This window comes from Salvelinus alpinus, chromosome 26, assembly GCF_045679555.1.
Source record: "Salvelinus alpinus chromosome 26, SLU_Salpinus.1, whole genome shotgun sequence".
In the NCBI taxonomy this organism is placed as follows: Eukaryota; Metazoa; Chordata; class Actinopteri; order Salmoniformes; family Salmonidae; genus Salvelinus; species Salvelinus alpinus.
In genome coordinates this window covers 5128586-5148134 of record NC_092111.1, presented here as the reverse complement: position 1 = coordinate 5148134, position 19549 = coordinate 5128586, and the positions used below count along the sequence as shown (strand labels likewise).

Genomic DNA, 19549 nt, shown 5'->3' with positions numbered 1-19549 from the left:
TTTGTTAAAAAATATATTTTTACGTTCAAAAGGCTCTCCTGTGAAGTCGTGACTTACGACATACGTCTAGTTTCCTGAATCGGGTCACATTTAATAAATGTGCAAATATTTCTAAAAACCTCTTTTCACTTTGTCATTATGGGGTATTGTGTGTAAATTGATGAGGATTTTAATTTATTTAATCCATTTTAGAATAAGGCTCTAACGTAACAAAATGTGGAAAAAGTCAAGGGTTCTGAATACTTTCCAATGCACTGTATTTATGTTTGGAAAACACATTTGAAGGCCAAAATTATGGGGAGGAAAGCACTCATGTTTGTGCAACATAGTAATCACCCTAGAAGGGTGGTGACCCTGGGACCCATTGACCCGGATCCCCCCAATATGCAACACAGAGTTAAGCCCTTGGCTGGAGTTACAAATGTGTATGATTCTATTATGGAGTAACTCATTTAAATTACTCTTGTAGATTATGTAGAACTAGAGTAAGACCACAGCTAGCTTCACTGAAAAGAAAAGCATGAATAGGGTAGCAGAATTATGTAGTCTAGGCTACTGGATACAGTAGAGACATTTCTTTACCCGAGACAAATCTGTCGACAACTATTCTATTTGGCTACCTTTTTGCGTCATCTGACAGTCAGAGCGCTCCACAGTATGATGTAGATAGGCTACATTGTTGCGTCGTCTGACGGTTACAGAGACTGTCAATCACTAAAGCCCTTAAAATATTTGTTGAATGTTGCCATGGCATTTAAATGATTTAGTAGTCGTGTTTGATTGGTTGCGTCTGTTTGTTACCTGGAGACTGTCTACAAGAGTTGGTGAGGAAACCAGCCCTTCGGCTTTGGACACAAGTTCAGAACCACCGGTGTAGACACTGCAGAATATTCGGAAACTTTGGGTAAGTAAATCTAACATTTTTGTGCGATAATGCCAAAGCTATTTTGAATAATGGAATACATTTGTCTACTTAGGTTCCATATCAAATTAACACCAATTCATTAGGCTAACTATTAAACAGAAGCACCATAAATACAAGACGGCAGGCATTTTCCATTATTCACACACCTGATGTGAATTACCACAAACAATTAGCATAGTCTGTGTGTAATCCCGTCTGGATTACTGCAACTCGCTGTTGGCTGGGCTCCCTGCCTGTGCCATTAAACCCCTACAACTCATCCAGAACGCCGCAGCCCGTCTGGTGTTCAACTTTCCCAAGTTCTCTCACGTCACCCCGCTCCTCCGCTCTCTCCACTGGCTTCCAGTTGAAGCTCGCATCCGCTACAAGACCATGGTGCTTGCCTACGGAGCTGTGAGGGGAACGGCACCTCCGTACCTTCAGGCTCTGATCAGGCCCTACACCCAAACAAGGGCACTGCGTTCATCCACCTCTGGCCTGCTCGCCTCCCTACCTCTGAGGAAGTACAGTTCCCGCTCAGCCCAGTCAAAACTGTTCGCTGCTCTGGCACCCCAATGGTGGAACAAACTCCCTCACGACGCCAGGTCAGCGGAGTCAATCACCACCTTCCGGAGACACCTGAAACCCCACCTCTTTAAGGAATACCTAGGATAGGATAAAGTAATCCTTCTAACACCCCCCCCCTTAAAAGAGTTAGATGCACTATTGTAAAGTGGTTGTTCCACTGGATATCATAAGGTGAATGCACCAATTTGTAAGTCGCTCTGGATAAGAGCGTCTGCTAAATGACTTAAATGTAAATGTAAATGTAATGTGTGCTGAATTAAGCGAAGTAACCTTTCCCCTTAGACTAGCTTGTCTATAATTTCAATTTGATTAGGCCTAGTATCTTTTCTGAGGAAAAAAGTAGAGTAATAGAAAAGCTAAATTGCAGACATTGTCTTATTGCCCTCCAATATTGTGCATTGATCTACTGTCATGGCTCAATCATATTTGGCCATTTTATATGAAAGGGAATGAATTGTTCAACATTTTACACGAATGGGAATGAGTTATTCAACATAATGACTGTTTCATACTGAAGTTAATGTAATAAGTAATATTGAGCTTTGCAGTGCACACTAGCCCAAGTTTTCATATAGCCTTAAAGCTAGTCTTAATCAACTAAAGGCTGCTTTTAAACAGAGGTTATACCGAGTTCATTTCCTCCTTGAGTGAGTAGTATGTTTTATCATTGGGTAGAGAGGGTGGAAATGCACTTCCAAGTAAATGATGATTTCGACCAGATCATTACTCACCACAGACAGCACTGTAGTCCCACAGGTGGAGGCTGGTGGGAGGAGCAATAGGAGGATGGGCTCATTGTAATGGCTGGAATGGAGTAGAGTCAAATGTGGTTTCCATATGTTTGTGTTTGATACCGTTCCATTTATTCCATTCCAGTCATTACAATGAACCCGTCTTTCTATAGCTCCTCCCACCAGCCTCCTCTGATTCCCACAACCTCCCTGGACATCACGTTATATCAAATGTCAGTTTTGTCAATACTTGTCCCATGTAAACATAGTCTGCATCCAAAATGGCAACCTATTCCCTATAGTGCACTAGTTTTATAGTGCACTACTATTATAGTGCACTGTAGTGCACTACTTTTATAGTGCACTACTTTTATAGTACACTACTTTTGATCAGGGTCCATCAACTTGTTTCCAGTCTCATCATATTTGTGTGTGTCACCTGTTTCCTTTAGTCCCGTGACGCTGTGAGTATCATGGCCACGCTAAGTGCCAAGCCTGGGCTCAGGTACAGTGTGTCTGACTGGGACCCCAGTAACAAGCTGATGTCTGACACAGCAGAACAGAGGCGACACATCTCACATGAGACACGCCAGGAAGGGAGGACCTTACGCAATGAGACAACCAGCAAGGTAAGATGTTGTGACTATGTAATGAAACAACCAATTCAGTAAGGACTTGCTTGACGTTGTGACTGAATTGTAACATTGGCCTCTACAAAGTTAGTTTTCATATCATTAACTGTTATGGACTATTATTTATTCTCATCACACGTATTCATGCCATCTCTCTTTCCTCTCTCTAACCTGTCATCGCTCTCTCGCTATATCTCTCCCCCTATCCCTCTCTCAGACTAACTGGGATGAGAGTGACAGGCTGAGTAATAGGATCTGGGATATCTCCCGCTAGAGAGAGACTTTGGAATCCTGCGCACAGGAATTGGGCAAAGAGATGGATGCCTTAACCCTGATGAGATTTGCAATTCAATTTCAAATTAGTATTAATCTGGTATGCAGTTGTTTCAATGTACCTGGTAAAAAAACAGGCCAGGTTTTGGGGTGATGTATTGACTTTCTAGTACAGCGTAGGTGAATTTGTGTGCGCTGTCTCGGGGGAAGGAGGAGACAGAGCGGGCCATCACAGTGCCTCTGGATGGTCACGGTGGAGTGCCTGACCTTGAGGGAGGGTCGCCCTGGAAACGAGCTAGTCAGCGACCTGGTGGAGGTGATCGACAGAGCACAGAGGGTGCTCCAGCAGCGCATTGACAGGGCCTTTGAGGAGCTGTTGTAAGAAACCATTTGACCAAGATTGAGTCCCAAATGGTACTCTATTTCCTTTATAGTGTACTACTTTTGCACAGAGTCCCATGTGCTCTGGTCAAAAGTAGTACACTAGGAATAAGGTGCTATTTGGGATGGCTCCACTGTTAGAGTGAAACAGAAGCGAAAAAGGAGGATGAAAGATGTCACATATTTTGCTGTCTCAGTACTTTTGCTGTCTCAGGCTGTTCTCTCCAGTCTTCTACAGGAGTCCCGGCAGCAGCTGACCCATGACATTCAGAACAAGGCCCAAGACATTGACCTGTCCTGCTTGTCACTCACTGTGACATCATCTGAGATTCTCTGAAGCCCAACCCCCTGCGCATACCCATAAGGTGTGCTGGAATGAGGGTGTACCATACAATACAAAGAAATAATAGACCTTCTGAAATTCGGAGCAGGATATCTAGATCAAACCTACTTATGTGTTGTCAATGAGAACCTCGTACAATTGTAATCCTTACGTGCATATGCATGTCTGTAACTAGCTACAATATTAATTCACCAGGCACTCAACTCATCAAAATAGTTTCTGCAATGCCACCATTTGCCTTTCAAATTAATTGAATGTACCTGTAAAATACCTGTATGTGTACATTTGCTGTTGCAGTTCCACCACCTCCCAGCAGTGGGAGCAGTTCAGCCAGTACAACATGGCCCAAGCACAGGAGACGATGCAGGCATCACAGCAGCTGAGGGAGGACATGAGTCACTAGGGTACAGGTATAAAATAAAGCCTGGGGGAGGGAGAGAGGAGTGTAGCATTACCATATGGCCAGGCCTGAAACAATAGCACTGTTCTGTATTGACTCCTATAAAACAGCACTTCCCTTTATAGTGCTGTACTACTTTTGACCAGGGCCCATTGTGTGCCATTTGGGGGGGACACCCTGTCTGCTTTCACAGGGCTCTCTGTTGTTGTTTAGTATCTGATAGGGCCTATTTCTGCTTCATAGATATTGCTAAAATGTATGTGTACATTAAGACTATAGAGAGTTAGGTGACAAGTGTGGCATATCAAGAAGCTGATTAAACAGCATGATAATTACACAGGTGCACCTTGTGTTGGGGACAATAAAAGGCCAATCTAAATGTTGCAGTTTTGTCACACAACACAATACCACAGATGTCTAAAGTTTTGAGGGAGCTTGCAATTGGCCTGCTGACTGCAGGAATGTCCCCCAAAGCTGTTGCCAGAGAATGTATTGTTAATTTATTTCTCTACCATAAGCCGCCTCCAATGTCGTTTTAGAGAATTTGACAGTACGTCAGGACCTTACATCTGGCTTCTTCACCTGTGGGATCATCTGGGGACTTTATTTACAGTATGTCTGTAATAAAGCCCTTTTGTAGGCAAAAATGTATTCTGATTGGATGGACCTGGCTCCCCAGTGGATGTGCCTATGCCCTCTCAGGCCAACCCATGGCAGCGCCCTTGCCCAGTCATGTGAAATCCATAGATTAGGGCCTAATAATTTACAAATGTCCTTATATAGTGTAACTCAGTCAAATCTTTGAAATTGTTGCATGTTTGCCTTTATATTTTTGTTCAGTATACATGGTAATTTTTCAGATTAATATGAAATAATTTCCCAATTGACAGGTTGACCCAAATATGTAGTTCCTCAGGGAGGCAGATTGCGTCTCTGAATGTGATCACGTTCAAGAAACACATCTGATTCGCTCATGTGTTAAGAAACCAGCTAGCATGCCTACTGACATTGCTTCACTCGCTAAGTCTAGGGGTCCTAGGCCTAGCTAAATGGTCTGTTACCTGATTTAATGTGTGCATTTACGTGAGAATTCAGGGTATGCGGACCTTGTTGGAAGCATGTGCTCCAAGAGACAGCAACTTTACCTGGGTCCAGGGGCAGCTCCATGCGGCTTATTTAAAAAAAATAATAATAATAATGTTTTCACCTTTATTTAACCAGGTAGGCCAGTTGAGAACAAGTTCTCATTTACAACTGCGACCTGGCCAAGATAAAGCAAACTGTGTTCAGTTTTTGGTATATATACATATACAGTTGAAGTCGGAAGTTTACATACACTTAGGTTAGAGTCATTAAAACTCATTTTTCAACCACTCCACAAATTTCTTGTTAACAAACTATAGCTTTGACAAGTCGGTTAGGACATCTACTTTGTGCATGACACAAGTCATTTTTCCAACAATTGTTTACAGACAGATTATTTCACTTATAATTCACTGTATCACAATTCTAGTGGGTCAGAAGTTTACATACACTAAGTTGACTGTGCCTTTAAACAGCTTGGAAAATTCCAGAAAATGATGTCATGGCTTTAGAAGCTTCTGATAGGCTAATTGACATCATTTGAGTCAATTGGAGGTGTACCTGTGGATGTATTTCGAGCCTACCTTCAAACTCAGTGCCTCTTTGCTTGACATCATGGGAAAATGAAAAGAAATCAGCCAAGACCTCAGAAAAAATTGTGGGCCCCCACAAGTCTGGTTCATCCTTGGGAGCAATTTCTAAACGCCTGAAGGTACCACGTTCATCTGTACAAACAATTGTACACAAGTATAAACACCATGGGACCACGCACCGTCATACCGCTCAGGAAGGAGACGCGTTCTGTCTCCTAGAGATGAACGTACTTTGGTGCGAAAAGTGCAAATCAATCCCAGAACAACAGCAAAGGACCTTGTGAAGATCCTGGAGGAAACGGGTACAAAAGTATCTATATCCACAGTAAAACGAGTTCTATATCGACATAACCTGAAAGGCCACTCAGCAAGGAAAAGCGACTGCTCCAAAACCTCCATAAAAAAGCCAGACTACGGTTTGCAACTGCACATGGGGACAAAGATCGTACTTTTTGGAGAATGGTCCTCTGGTCTGATGAAACAAAAGTAGAACTGTTTGAACATAATGACCATCATTATGTTTGGAGGAAAAAGAGGGAGGCTTGCAAGCCAAAGAACAACATCCCAACTGTGAAGCACGGGGATGGCAGCATCATGTTGTGGGGGTGCTTTGCTGCAGGAGGGACTGGTGCACTTCACAAAATAGATAGCATCATGAGGCAGAAAAATGATGTGGATATATTGAAGCAACATCTCAAGACATCAGTCAGGAAGTTAAAGCTTGGTCGCAAATGGGTCTTCCAAATGGACAATGACCCCAAGCATACTTCCAAAGTTGTGGCAAAATGGCTTGGACCACAAAGTCAAGGTATTGGAGTGGCCATCACAAAGCCCTGACCTCAATCCTATAGAAAATGTGTGGGCAGAACTGAAAAAGCTTGTGCGAGCAAGGAGGCCTACAAACCTGACTCCGTTACACCAGCTCTGTCAGGAGGAGTGGTCAAAATTCACCCAACTTATTGTGGGAAGCTTGTGGATGGCTACCTGAAATGTTTGAACCAAGTTAAACAATTTAAAGTCAATATTTCAAATACTATTTGAGTGTATGTCAACTTTTGACCCACTGGGAATGTGATGAAAAAAATTAAAGCTGAAATAAATCATAAAGTGGTGATCCTAACTGACATAAGACAGGGATTTTTACTAGGATTAAATGTCAGGAATTGTAAAAACTGCGTTTAAATGTATTTGGCTAAGGTGTATGTAAACTTCTGACTTCAACTGTATATGGTGTGTATATATACAAAATGGCATGCTCAAAAGTTTCAAACTAAAACCTCGTGGCCATCAAAATCCATTAGCCTCGCAGCTCTGCAAGCTGCTACATCCTCACACCTTTGCACAATCAACACTTGACAAGACTTTCTGGCAGAGCACAGCACCTGACCAGTTGCTGCTGCTACCTGGGGATGGAGTTTGGAAGTGGTAGTGTAGGGTCTAATTGTGCTCCTAAGAAATAAACTACCTAACCTATTCCATAAACCACGTTTTAAGGTGATTCATGTATATTGAGCGTTAGCATTAATGACCCTGTTTATCCCCTGTCTATCCACGCATTGTTTGGCCAAGACTACGTCCTAGATGGCATCCTATATACTGCACTACTTTTGATCGCAGCCCTGTGGTCAAAATTTGAACTATACAGTATAGGGAATAGGGTGCCATTTGGCATGCAGTCCAAAAGAGGTTGTTTTGATCCAGAGTCCTGGGCATAGTGTTTATTAGGCCTTTGTATCATACGGTTTATGTGACCTTTGTATCATACGAGGAGGTAGCTAGATAAAAACAAGGTAAACACGCACAGGAAAGAGAATCATTGATAATAAACCACCCTAACAGCCTGTTGTAATGTCTCCAAATGTGCTTGTTTGTGTCAGATGGTATATTTTAAAGAGGAGGAAGAAGACAGATTTTTCTCAATATTTATAGTGCAGCCACAAGTGCTGTGCAGAACATAGAACATGTTTTCTATATACACTATATATTCAAAAGTATGTGTAAATTAGTAGATTCGGCAATTTCAGCCACACCCGTTCTTGACAGGTGTATAAAATCGAGCAAACAGCCATGCAATCTCCATAGACAAACATTAGCAGTAGAATGGCCTTACTGAAGAGCTCAGTGACTTTCAACGTGGAACCGTCATAGGATGCCACCTTTCCAACAAGTCAGTTCATAAAATTTCTGCCCTGCTAGAGCTGCCCCGGTCAACTGTTATTGTGAAGTGGAAACGTCTAGGCCACACAAGCTCACAGAACAGAACCGCCGAGTGCTGAAGCGAGTAGAAATTGTCTGTCCTCGGGTTGCAACACTCACTACCGAGTTCCAAACTGACTCTGGAAACAAAGTCAGCACAGGAACTGTTCGGCAGGAGCTTCACGAAATGGGTTTCCATGGCTAAGCAGCCACACACAAGCCTAAGATCACCATGCGCAATGCCAAGCGTTGGCTGGAGTGGTGTAAAGCTTGCTGCCATTGGACTCTGGAGCAGTGGAAATGCCTTTTCTAGAGTGATGAATTACGCGTCACCATCTGTCAGTCCGACGGACGAATTTGGGTTTGGCGGATACCAGGAGAACTCTACCTGCTCCAATGCATAGTGCCAACTGTAAAGTTTGGTGGAGGAGGAATAATGATCTGGGGCTGTTTTTCATGGTTCGGGCAAGGCCCCTTAGTTCCAGTGAAGGGAAATCTTAACACTACAGCACACAATGACATTCTAGACAATTCTGTGCTTCCAATTTTGTGGCAACAGTTTGGGGAAGACCCAAACCTGTTTCAGCTAGACAATGCCCCCATGCACAAAGCAAGGTCCATACAGAAATGGTTTGTCAAGATCAGTGTGGAAGAACTTGAAAGGCCTGCACAGAGCCCAGACCTCAACCCCATCAAACACCTTTGGGATGAATTGGAATGACGACTGCGAGCCAGGCCTAATCGGCCAACAGCAGTGCCCGACCTTACTAATGCTCTTGTTGCTGAATGGAAGCAAGTCCCCGCAGCAATGTTCCAACATTTAGTGGAAAGCCTTCCCAGAATTGTGGAGGCTGTTATAGCAGCAAAGGGGGAACCAACTCCATATTAATGCCCATAATTTTGGAACAAGATGACGAGCAGGTGTACACATACGTTAGACTATAGTTTAGGTGTAGCCTACGGTTGTATTTCAGATACACTTGTATGTCGTAGTGGAGACCAATATCTATCTTGTGTTATTAAGCTACATACTGTAAAACAACTGTTGCTTTGTGTGGCTGAGTTTCAGATTGTTTTTTACATTTGAATGTTGTAGTACTAGGACCTAAAGTAGTAGGACTTTTGTTCTGTCTGGTGCTTTAGTGTTTGAGTGAGCAATAGTGAAAGAGAACTGCAGGCTATCAGTGAATTTATGTAAATCACACCTGCTAATTTATATTTCTCAGTGACAACAGAGGGATCAAATTGTACACACACACACATCTGTACACACACCGCACAATTAACAGATCGCATTGCACACATCACACTCCATTTTCTCTGCTCTCTATCGATCATACCTATGTGCGTGTGTTTGTGTCAGTGCTGTCGAAACCAAACCAACAGCAATGATACATTTCATTCTCCTTTGTGTTTTCACATTTTTGTTATTTTTATTTTATTTAACATTTATTAAACTTGGAAAGTCAGTTAAGAACAAATTCTTATTTACAATGGCGTCCTACCAAAAGGCCTCCTGCGGGGACGGGGGCTGGGATTATGAAAATAAAAATATAGGACAAAACACACATCACAACAAGAGAGACTACATAAAGAGAGACCTAAGACAACAACATAGCATGGCAGAAACACATGACAAAACAGCATGGTAGCAGCACAAAACATGGTACAAACATTATTGGGCACAGACAACAGCACAGGGCAAGAAGGTAGAGACAACAATACATCACGCGAAGCAGCCACAACTGTCAATAAGAGTGTCCATGATTGAGTCTTTGAATGAAGAGATGGAGATAAAACTGTCCAGTTTGAGTGTTTTTTGCAGCTCGTTCCAGTCGCTAGCCGAGGATCGACCCGGGATGTGTGTGCTTTGGGGACCTTTAACAGAATGTGACTAGTAGATATTAGTAGATATCTCAGATAGGGGGGAGTGAGGCCTAAGAGGGTTTTATAAATAAGCATCAACCAGTGGGTCTTGTGACGAGTATACAGAGATGACCAGTTTACAGAGGAGTATAGAGTGTAGTGATGTGTCCTATAAGGAGCTTTGGTGGCAAATCTGATGGTCGAATGGTAAAGAACATCTAGCCGCTCGAGAGCACCCTTACCTGCTGATCTAAAAATGATGTCTCCGTAATCTAGCACAGATAGGATGGTCAACTGAATCAGGGTTAGTTTGGCAGCTGGGGTGAAAGAGGAGTGATTACAATAGAGGAAATCAAGTCTAGACTTAACCTTAGCCTGCAGCTTTGGTATGTGCTGAGAGAAGGACAGTGTACTGTCTAGCCATACTCCCAAGCTCTAAACCCTCAGAGGTAGTAATCACACCAGTGGGGAGAGGGACATTCTTCTTACCAAACCACGTGTTTCATTCAATAAAGGAAAAAGGCTAATTTAAAAACCAATTCAGACAAATAAAACGTTAAGGGCAGGTTTCCCTGACATATATTAAGCTTAGCTTGGACCCAAAAATGATTTCAATGGAGATTTTCCATTGACCCTTCTTTTTAGGCCAGAACTAGGCTTTATCTGTGTTCAGGGAACTGGCCCATAGTGCTCTTACACATAAATGTAGATAAGGATAGCTGTTTTTTCAGGTTTTCTTCTTTGAACAAAGCTGGGGGAGAAATTGTTTTTCTTTATGATAAAACTCTATACCGATGACGTTTTTATTTGCACACACAACTATCCAACCTCTCTCTAATCTTCTCTCTTCCATGAAGAGTAATTTATGTCACTTACACACCCAAGCGCACACATACAAATAAACCAGGTTGTTTTCCTACTGCTATAAAGCATAGAGAATCTCCCTTGTGTCACAAAGTAGGCGCCCAACCCTAAAGCCCTACTACCCTGCTCCCACGCGATGACCATCATCCGTGGCACTTTATGACTTTACTGCCTGACCCTCATGTTAATTTAGAGTGGCCGCGCTGTGGCTGGATGGGCATGCGCTTCCTGACAAGCCCAATTATTCTGAATCATTTCACTAAAGGGTCCAGATGCTGCCTTGCTGTCGTCTCCGATCCTGGGGGCCATTAAGACACGCTGGTGCCTCAAATGCCATACACTTCTGCTTGAATGGGCACCTCCCCATATCTGTTTACCTGTCATGCTGCACCCTGCCCCTTCATGCCCACACACATATACACACGCCAGTATCACCCCACTTCCGCTCTCTATACTATTGTCACCAAAGGGTTGTCTCTGCCTCCCTGCTCTATCTCGCTCAGTGCGAAGCCTGTGTGTGGAGGAGAGAGGGGTTTGCTAAAGCATGATGTGCTCACATGGTGGGAACCATCCTAATGATGCGCGTTGCAACTTCACAAGAGGAATGCTGTCCACAAATGGAAGCTAGAGGACTGAGGAACAGGAGAGGATCTGTGATTGCGCATTGAGGATTCACTGTATGTGCTTTGGATTTTTTTTCTCAACCGAGTCGCTTTAAGAGATCTTACTTTTAACATCCATTACGTCTGCCACAGGACTGGTGTGGTTTTTTTTTTTTCCCATCTCAAATGATTTTACTTGCAGAATCGAGACTTCAGTTGCTTCTGATGCAGTGCCTCCTATGCTCCTGAACTCCTGAGCAAGAGGTGTGAGCTGGAGCGATGCAAGTGCCCGTCAAGGACTGTCTCTCCCTGATGGTCTACTCCTTCACGTTCCTGCTGGGCCTCCCCTCCAACCTGCTGGTGCTCTTTGTGTACGTCCGCAAGGCGCACAAGCGGGGTGCCACGCCCAACGTAGTATACGCACTCAACCTCTGCCTGGCTAACCTGGCACTGGTGGCCTGGCTGCCCGTCAAGGCCCTGGAGACTTTCCTCCAGGACTGGGCTCTTCCGTCGCCCCTCTGTCCCGTCTACAGCTTCTTCTTGTTCTCCTCGATCTACGGCAGCTGCCTCTTCCTCACGGCTGTGACGGTGGGCCGCTACCTCAGCATCGCCTTTCCCATCAGCTACAAGCTGTACCGGCGGGGCCGCATCTCCTGCTTCATCAGCGCTGCCCTCTGGGCAGTGGTACTGCTGCACCTGAGTCTGGGCCTGGTGGCAGAAGGCGGGGGCGGCTTCGTGTCCACCTCCAGCCATAATGTGTCGGTCTGCTTCGAGAACTTCACCCAGGACCAGCTGGACCTGCTGCTGCCATTGCGCCTGGAGATGGCGCTCCTCCTCTTCCTAATGCCACTGGCCATTACCGCCTTCTGCACGCTACGCTGCGTAGCCCTGGTGTGGCGGTCCTGCTTGCCCGTCCTGGGGAAGAGGCGCGTCCTGGCCGTGGCCCTTTCCACGCTGGCTGTGTTTGTGGTTTGCTACGCGCCCTACAACGCCTCACACATCGTGGGTTTTGTGCTGCAGGAGAACGTCCACTGGAGGACTGAGGCCATGCTGTCCAGTGCCTGTAACGTCTTCCTGGAGCCTGTGGTCATGCTGATGCTCTCCCCGGCAACGCCCCGCGGCCTCATGGGAAGGCTCTGTGGAAGGACCAGCAGATACAGCCGGACAGAGGGGCGCCATTGTAGCAAAACCATCACACGGGACCCTCTGGCTAATGTGAGGGGAGTGGCGTCACTGACCGACAGACAGACGGGAGCAAACATTTCCAAGTTAAGTCAGGAATAATCTGCACAAACAAGACATGTAAGACATGTGAGTGGACCTCAAAGGAAATAGTTTAGGACAAATTTAAGTGGAGAACTGAGGCTGATGTGGAATACACTTAGAAATAGGACTGGTAATGCTCAAAATGGGCAGAGCTGAGGTTGGAACAAGTGACAGTCTAGAAATCTGCACAATTATTGATGACAAAAATAATATATTGTGTTCTCATGATACTGTATGCTTTCTATGCTCTGAAATCTTTAGAAAGTTCTACATAACAAACCACAGTGATCATATGAAGTACCTTTGTGGCTTATGAACTGAGAGGCTGAAAGATGAGACGTGGAAAACTGACCAAAGGTTATCTGAGCTGAGCCAGTGATGAGTCCTCTACTGTGATGGTCTGATCTGGGTTGCGCCACCAGCAGCTAAGGCAGGAGGACTATTTCAACTGACTAATTACAATGGAGCCATTGTTAAAAAGTTACATTCATATAAAAAGTCTGAATGTATTCTGGTATATTTTTTTGGTTTACTGTAAGAAACTGGGTATCTTTCTGTGTCTTAAAAAGTATGGAGATAGATAGAAATGCCCTGTCAATTCTCTGTCCAAAATATTCTGGAGATAATTGATCAATGGGCAAGTGGTATTAAACAGATGCATGTAAATAGAACCATCATTTTATTGATTGTTATTTACAGCTTACACTGGGAGCTTTAAGGAGTTTACGAAGATGAATGTAAAATGTTCTAATTCTGATCTGAAACTCTGCTGAACATGAAGTTAATCAGAAACATGTCCTCATTTTATATCTGACAGTCTGAGAATCAATACATTTGAAATCTCAACCAGCAACAGTTTTGACTGTAATGAAGGTTTCTCTAATCTCAAAATGTGAATTAACTGAGCATTACTTGTTTATAGAACCTGCTTCTAATTGAGGATTTGACTTTGCAATATTTACATGTAAATCACTACCTTCCTTGTGCAAGAGAAATGCCTGAATAAAACATAAACTGAGCAAGTGTTGTGTATATTTCTTCTGAGTCCCATTTAAGAGAGACACTATGAATAACTTGATAAATTCAAACGTGATAGTGTTCAGTGTTTCAGTTAAATGATCTACCTTATTAGTCGGCCTAATTGAGAGTACCTAATGTTGATCAAATATTATAAGCATTCAGTGAAAGTCCCTCAAACAGTTTATCATTTCATCATTTTCATGTTAGTCACTTCCTCCTCATAGATACATCCTAATGTGTGTATAAAAAAGTTGAGGTCAGTTGAAGTGCATTTATGGTAACGACTGAGGAAAAGGCCTTCTTTGGTGAGTAAATTCACTTTAATAATTTCTTACTTTTATTTGAGAGTACCGTCAGTGAGGGATGGTTTAGCAAAGGCCACATGGTTCACAGTCCTTATCCATAGCCGTTATCCATGACCTTTGTACAAGAGATACTGAAAATAGTCTTCAAACACTTCAATTAAAAAAATACGTTGTTACTCATGCAGAACTGTGCAATTATAAATCTACCATGTAATATCTTAGTATGGGGTCACATTTTTTGTGTAATGCAAATGACCTGTACCGTAATGTGTATGTCTTTTATGCATGCCTTTGTTAAATATGCTGCAAATAAGACAAATGCTCCTTTAATGAAAATAAAGAATTAAAATGATTTTGACACTTCAGGGAATTTGCAAGGTTTGGTCAAGAAGGGGTCCCATATTGTGTTGAAGTCCCCTTTTTTGTGTCTAATTGTGGTGTCATTTAGAGTAGTACTTTTCAATTGAATACAACTTTATTCATCCCAGAGGGGCTTTATTGTGTTATGTTGACGAAGTTTACCACACTTGCAACTCCAGTAAGAGAATTCCAGTACGAGACATTGGTTCCTAGAGTGCGCGATTGATCGGTATTCTCAACAGACAACAAGCATTACTACTACAGTACAAACTATGCTGGGAAGCATACACAAGAATAAAGTGGGTTCGATATTTTGAGGCCTCAATCTAAGAAGAATGTGCATTTTAAAATGTCCATAACATTTTTTTTTTTTAAAGAGTAAAAGTGCAAGGGGCAAATGTATCCCCTGTAATAATTGATAACTAAGGTTAGGATATTCTGAATATTCCGTTTATATATTCATACGTTTAACTATGGACACTAGAGGATTTGCTAATGAAACAGTACACAACAGGGTGTGCACTATGGGGAAATAACCTCGTAGCTTAGTTCATTTTAAGAATGCCCTTTTTGTGTGACTAGAAATAATGAACAGTCATTATAGAAGTAGCATAACTGTTTTGTGGTGCATCTCCATGGTAATAAAGTAATGACAGGAAGTGAATGAGACAACAATGTCATCTGAGATGTTAGTTGGGCAATTCCGTTCAGATAGCTGTCTCCCAATAGTTTTGGGTTGAAATGTCAGTATTTCATGATGCTCTTCTCTCTCTTGTAGTGACAACAACGCTAACAGTACCTGCCAATATGAGGCCAGCAGATTACATTTCATGCAGCTTTGCGCTGTTCGTCTACATCACCACCTTCCTGATCGGGGTACCTGCCAACATCCTGGCATTCTGTACCTTTTGCCGAAAGGTGCGTCGCAAACCTGCCCCCATCGACATCCTGCTACTCAACCTGACTATCTCTGACCTCATCTTCCTTGCTTTCCTGCCCTTCAAGATGAAGGAGGTTGTTGATGATTTTAACTGGACCCTTCCTTACTTTCTGTGTCCAGTCACTGGTTTCCTGTTCTTCTCAACTATCTACAACAGCACCCTCCTCCTGACCGCGGTGAGTGTGGAGCGCTTCCTCAGCGTGGCGTATCCCGTAAGGTTCACAGCACCAGGCAGGGTTGTCCACGCACAGTTGGCCTGTGTAGTTTTCTGGATTCTGTCCCTTGCACACTGCAGTGTTGTCTTCGTAATGCAATTAGACAAAGATGCCGACAACACTACCTGCTATGGGAATTTCAATGATGTCCAGCTTATTACCCTTCTCCCGGTACGCTTAGAGATGTCCCTGGTTCTCTTCTGTGTACCCTTCCTGATCAGCACCTTCTGCTATGTCAACTTCATCCGTATCCTGTCTAGGCTTCCCAACATCAGCCAGCACCGGCGCCTGCGTGCCATTGGGCTGGCGTTGGGGACTCTGCTAGTGTTCGCCCTCTGCTTTGGACCCTACAACGTGTCCCATATGGTGGGGATCATGCAGAATAAAGTCCCTACTTGGCGCAACAATGCCATTCTGCTCACCACCTTCAATGCCTGTCTGGACCCCATCGTCTTCTACTTCTCTTCCTCAGCTATTAGGAGCACTCTCAACCTGAAGCGAATCAAGGCTAAGCTCAATCCAAAGGCCACAGCCGCCCATGCTGGTAATACACCAGACCCTATGGACTCCACCCATTCGTCCAGCCAGAGGTTTGTCGCTGCTGCCAAAAGGGGGACAAATTACACCCCACGATGAATCAGTGACTAGTAAATCAGTTTTGTCCATCCATACAAAGTGTACACAAAGCATTGAAATTGTGTATTTCCACAATGTGATCTAGAATTCTGATACCATGGTCAAGCATTTTGATAGCATTTGTCCATCTGAAAACTGCTATAGACTACTGGTAACTTAGCTTGTGTCCCACAAGGGTTATTACAAAAATTTGAGTTACCTGTACAGAGGGTAATGATGAGAATAGTGCATTAGAATGGTAAACTTTAAAATATGTTATTAAAGGGAATAAAGAAGCTTCCAATTTGTCTTTGTGGCTAATCTTATGTCATGCTTATTGAGACTGTAAACGCCAGAATATCAATATGCAATTGCTGCACAAATTATTTATTTGAAAAAAATCAGTATCAGAAAAGTCACATTGTGGTCATTGCACTTGAATTGACAGTATATTGTCTCTGCGTTATTACACATGTAATTTGTCATGCTTTTTTAGTGATCAGTTATTGTCAATAAACTCCTTATTAAGACATTATCCTTACCTAATGTTATTGCTTTTCTTGCCAACTATCTTTTAGATTTCTCATCAAGTCATTCATGTCAGAATCAAATATAATGCTTATCAGTGTATCTATTTCAAGAACCGTGAGGGTCATCTTTATCTGGAGGAAATTGTAAGAGGAGCTTGTAGGAAGGAATATGCTTATTTGTGTAGAGTGTATATTCTCGTATGTATTTTTATTTCTCGTGTTGTAGAGGAAGAGCTTGCAAGTAGCATTTCACTGTACTGTTCACACCTGCTGTATCCTGTGCACGTGACAAATTAGATTTAGGTAATTTCCGGACCTCTTCATGACAAGGGCCCAAGTTTCAAGTCAGAAAAGAACAACAGCACACTTGTATGTACAGTATTGGTGTTCGCCTACGAGTTTTTGGAGGGTATTTTTTGGTGTTTTATTAGGATCCCCATTAGCTGTTGCAAAAGCAGCAGCTACTCTTCCTGGGGTCCACACAAAACATGAAACAGAATGACATAATACAGAATATTAATAGACAAGAACAGCTCAAGGACAGAACTACATACATTTTTTTTAAAAAGGCACATGTAGCCTACATATCAATGCATGCACACAAACTATCTAGGTCAAATACGGGACAGGCATTGTGCCGTGAGGCGTTGCTTTCTGTTTTCTTAAACCAGGTTTGCTGTTTATTTGAGCAATATGAGATGGAAAAGAGTTCCATGCAATAATGGCTCTATATAATACTGTACGCTTTTTTGAATTTGTTCTGGATTTGGGGACTGTGATAACAAGACTGGTGGCATGTCTGGTGGGGTAGGTGTGGTTTATTTTTTTATTTCACCTTTATTTAACCAGGTAGGTGTCACGCCCTGACCTTAGAGAGCCTTTTTATGTCTCTATTTGGTTTGGTCAGGGTGTGATTTGGTGTGTGCATTCTATGTTTTGTTTGTCTATGATTTTGTATTTCTATGTTTTGGCCGGGTATGGTTCTCAATTAGGGACAGCTGTCTATCGTTGTCCCTGATTGGGAACCATACTTTCTTTGTGGGAAGTTGACTTTGTTAGTGGCACTTATGCCCTGTAAGCTTCACGGTTGTTTTGTATTGTGTATTGTTTTTGTATTGTGTATTGTCATCATCTTAATAAAAGGAATATGTACGCTCACCACGCTGCGCTTTGGTCCTGTTCCTTTGACGGCCGTGACAGAACTTCCCACCACCAATGGACCAAGCAGCGTGGCCAGGAGTATGAGACAACCTGGGAGGAGGTAGAGAGGTGGTCGGTCAACCCAGGGAGAGTGCCAGAGCCCGCCTGGGATTCAATTGAATGGAGAATGGAGTCGGCGAGACGTACACGGTTAGCGAGGAAGCCCGAGAAGCAGCCCTAAAAAAAAAAATTGGGGCACACGAGGAGATTGGCTGAGTCAGGTTGGAGACCTGAGCCAACTCCTCGTGCTTACCGTGGCGAGTGTCGTACTGGTCAGGCACCGTGTTATGCGGTGGAGCGCACGGTGTCTCCAGTACGCGTTCACAGCCCGGTGCGCTACATCCCAGCTCCCCGCATCTGCCGGGCTAGGGTGAGCATCCAGCCAGGACGGGTTGTGCCAGCCCTACTCTCCAGACCTACAGTGCGCCTCCTCGGCCCAGTATATCCTGCGCCGGCTCTATGCACAGTGTCTCCGGTGCGTCTGCACAGCCCAGTGCGTCCTGTGCCAGCGCCTCGCATGTGCAGGGCGAAGATAACCATCCAGCCAGGACGGGTTGTGCAGGCTCTAAGCTCGAGACCTCCAGTGCGCCTCCACGGCCCAGTGTATCCGGTACCTCTGCCAAGGACAAAGCCTCCTGTATGTCTCTCCAGCCTGGTGAGTCCTGTGCCTGCGCCCAGAACTAAGCCTCCTGTATGTCTCCCCAGCCTGGGGAGTCCTGTGCCTGCTGCCAGAACCAGGCCTCCTGTATGTCTCCCCAGCCTGGTGAGCCCTGTGGCAGCTCCACGTACCAGACTGCCCATACGTCTCCTCACTCCAGTGATGATCCATGGCAAGAAGCCTCCGGTGATGATCCATGGCACGAAGCCTCCGGTGATGATCCATGGCAAGAAGCCTCCGGTGATGATCCATGGCACGAAGCCTCCGGTGATAATCCATGGCACGAAGCCTCCGGTGATGATCCATGGCACGAAGCCTCCGGTGATGATCCATGGCACGAAGCCTCCAGTGATGATCCATGGCAAGAAGCCTCCAGTGATGATCCATGGCACGAAGCCTCCAGTGATGATCCATGGCACGAAGCCTCCAGTGATGATCCATGGCAAGAAGCCTCCAGAGAGGAGTCATGGCACGATGCCTCCAACGACGGCCTCCAGTCCGGAGCCTCCAGCGACGGTCCCCAGTCCGTTCTTTTAAAGAATAACCAGGCATCCTCTACTGACGGGATGAGGTCAATATCCTTCCAGGATACCCGGGCCAGGTCGATTAGAAAGGCCTGCTCGCTGAAGTGCTTCAGGGAGCGTTTGACAGTGATGAGTGGAGGTCGTTTGACTGCTGACCCATTACGGATGCAGGCAATGAGGCAGTGATCGCTGAGATCTTGGTTGAAAACAGCAGAGGTGTATTTAGAGGGCAAGTTGGTTAGGATGATATCTATGAGGGTGCCCGTGTTTATGGCTTTGGGGTGGTACCTGGTAGGTTCATTGATCATTTGTGTGAGATTGAGGGCATCAAGCTTAGATTGTAGGATGGCTGGGGTGTTAAGCATATCCCAGTTTAGGTCACCTAGCAGCAGGAGCTCTGAAGATAGATGGGGGGCAATCAGTTCACATATGGTGTCCAGAGCATAACTGGGAGCAGAGG

General features: G+C 44.2%; 2 protein-coding genes and 1 long non-coding RNA gene across 3 annotated transcripts; all 3 read left to right on the top strand.

Annotated features, from left to right (window-relative positions):
- Window positions 1-3747: 3747 nt before the first annotated feature.
- Window positions 3748-4628, top strand: LOC139554496 (uncharacterized). Its single transcript, XR_011670850.1, has 2 exons — window positions 3748-3874; window positions 4150-4628. It is a non-coding gene; the product is annotated as an uncharacterized lncRNA (long non-coding RNA).
- A 7002-nt stretch (window positions 4629-11630) lies between these two features.
- Window positions 11631-12884, top strand: LOC139554495 (free fatty acid receptor 2). Its single transcript, XM_071367323.1, has one exon. It carries the CDS (start codon window positions 11736-11738, stop codon window positions 12738-12740), a length of 1005 nt encoding a protein of 334 aa, XP_071223424.1. The 5' UTR covers window positions 11631-11735; the 3' UTR covers window positions 12741-12884.
- A 1966-nt stretch (window positions 12885-14850) lies between these two features.
- LOC139554494 (free fatty acid receptor 3-like) lies at window positions 14851-16712 on the top strand. The gene has a single exon (XM_071367321.1). The coding sequence runs from the start codon at window positions 15149-15151 to the stop codon at window positions 16196-16198; it is 1050 nt and encodes a 349-aa protein (XP_071223422.1). The 5' UTR covers window positions 14851-15148; the 3' UTR covers window positions 16199-16712.
- Window positions 16713-19549: the final 2837 nt, after the last annotated feature.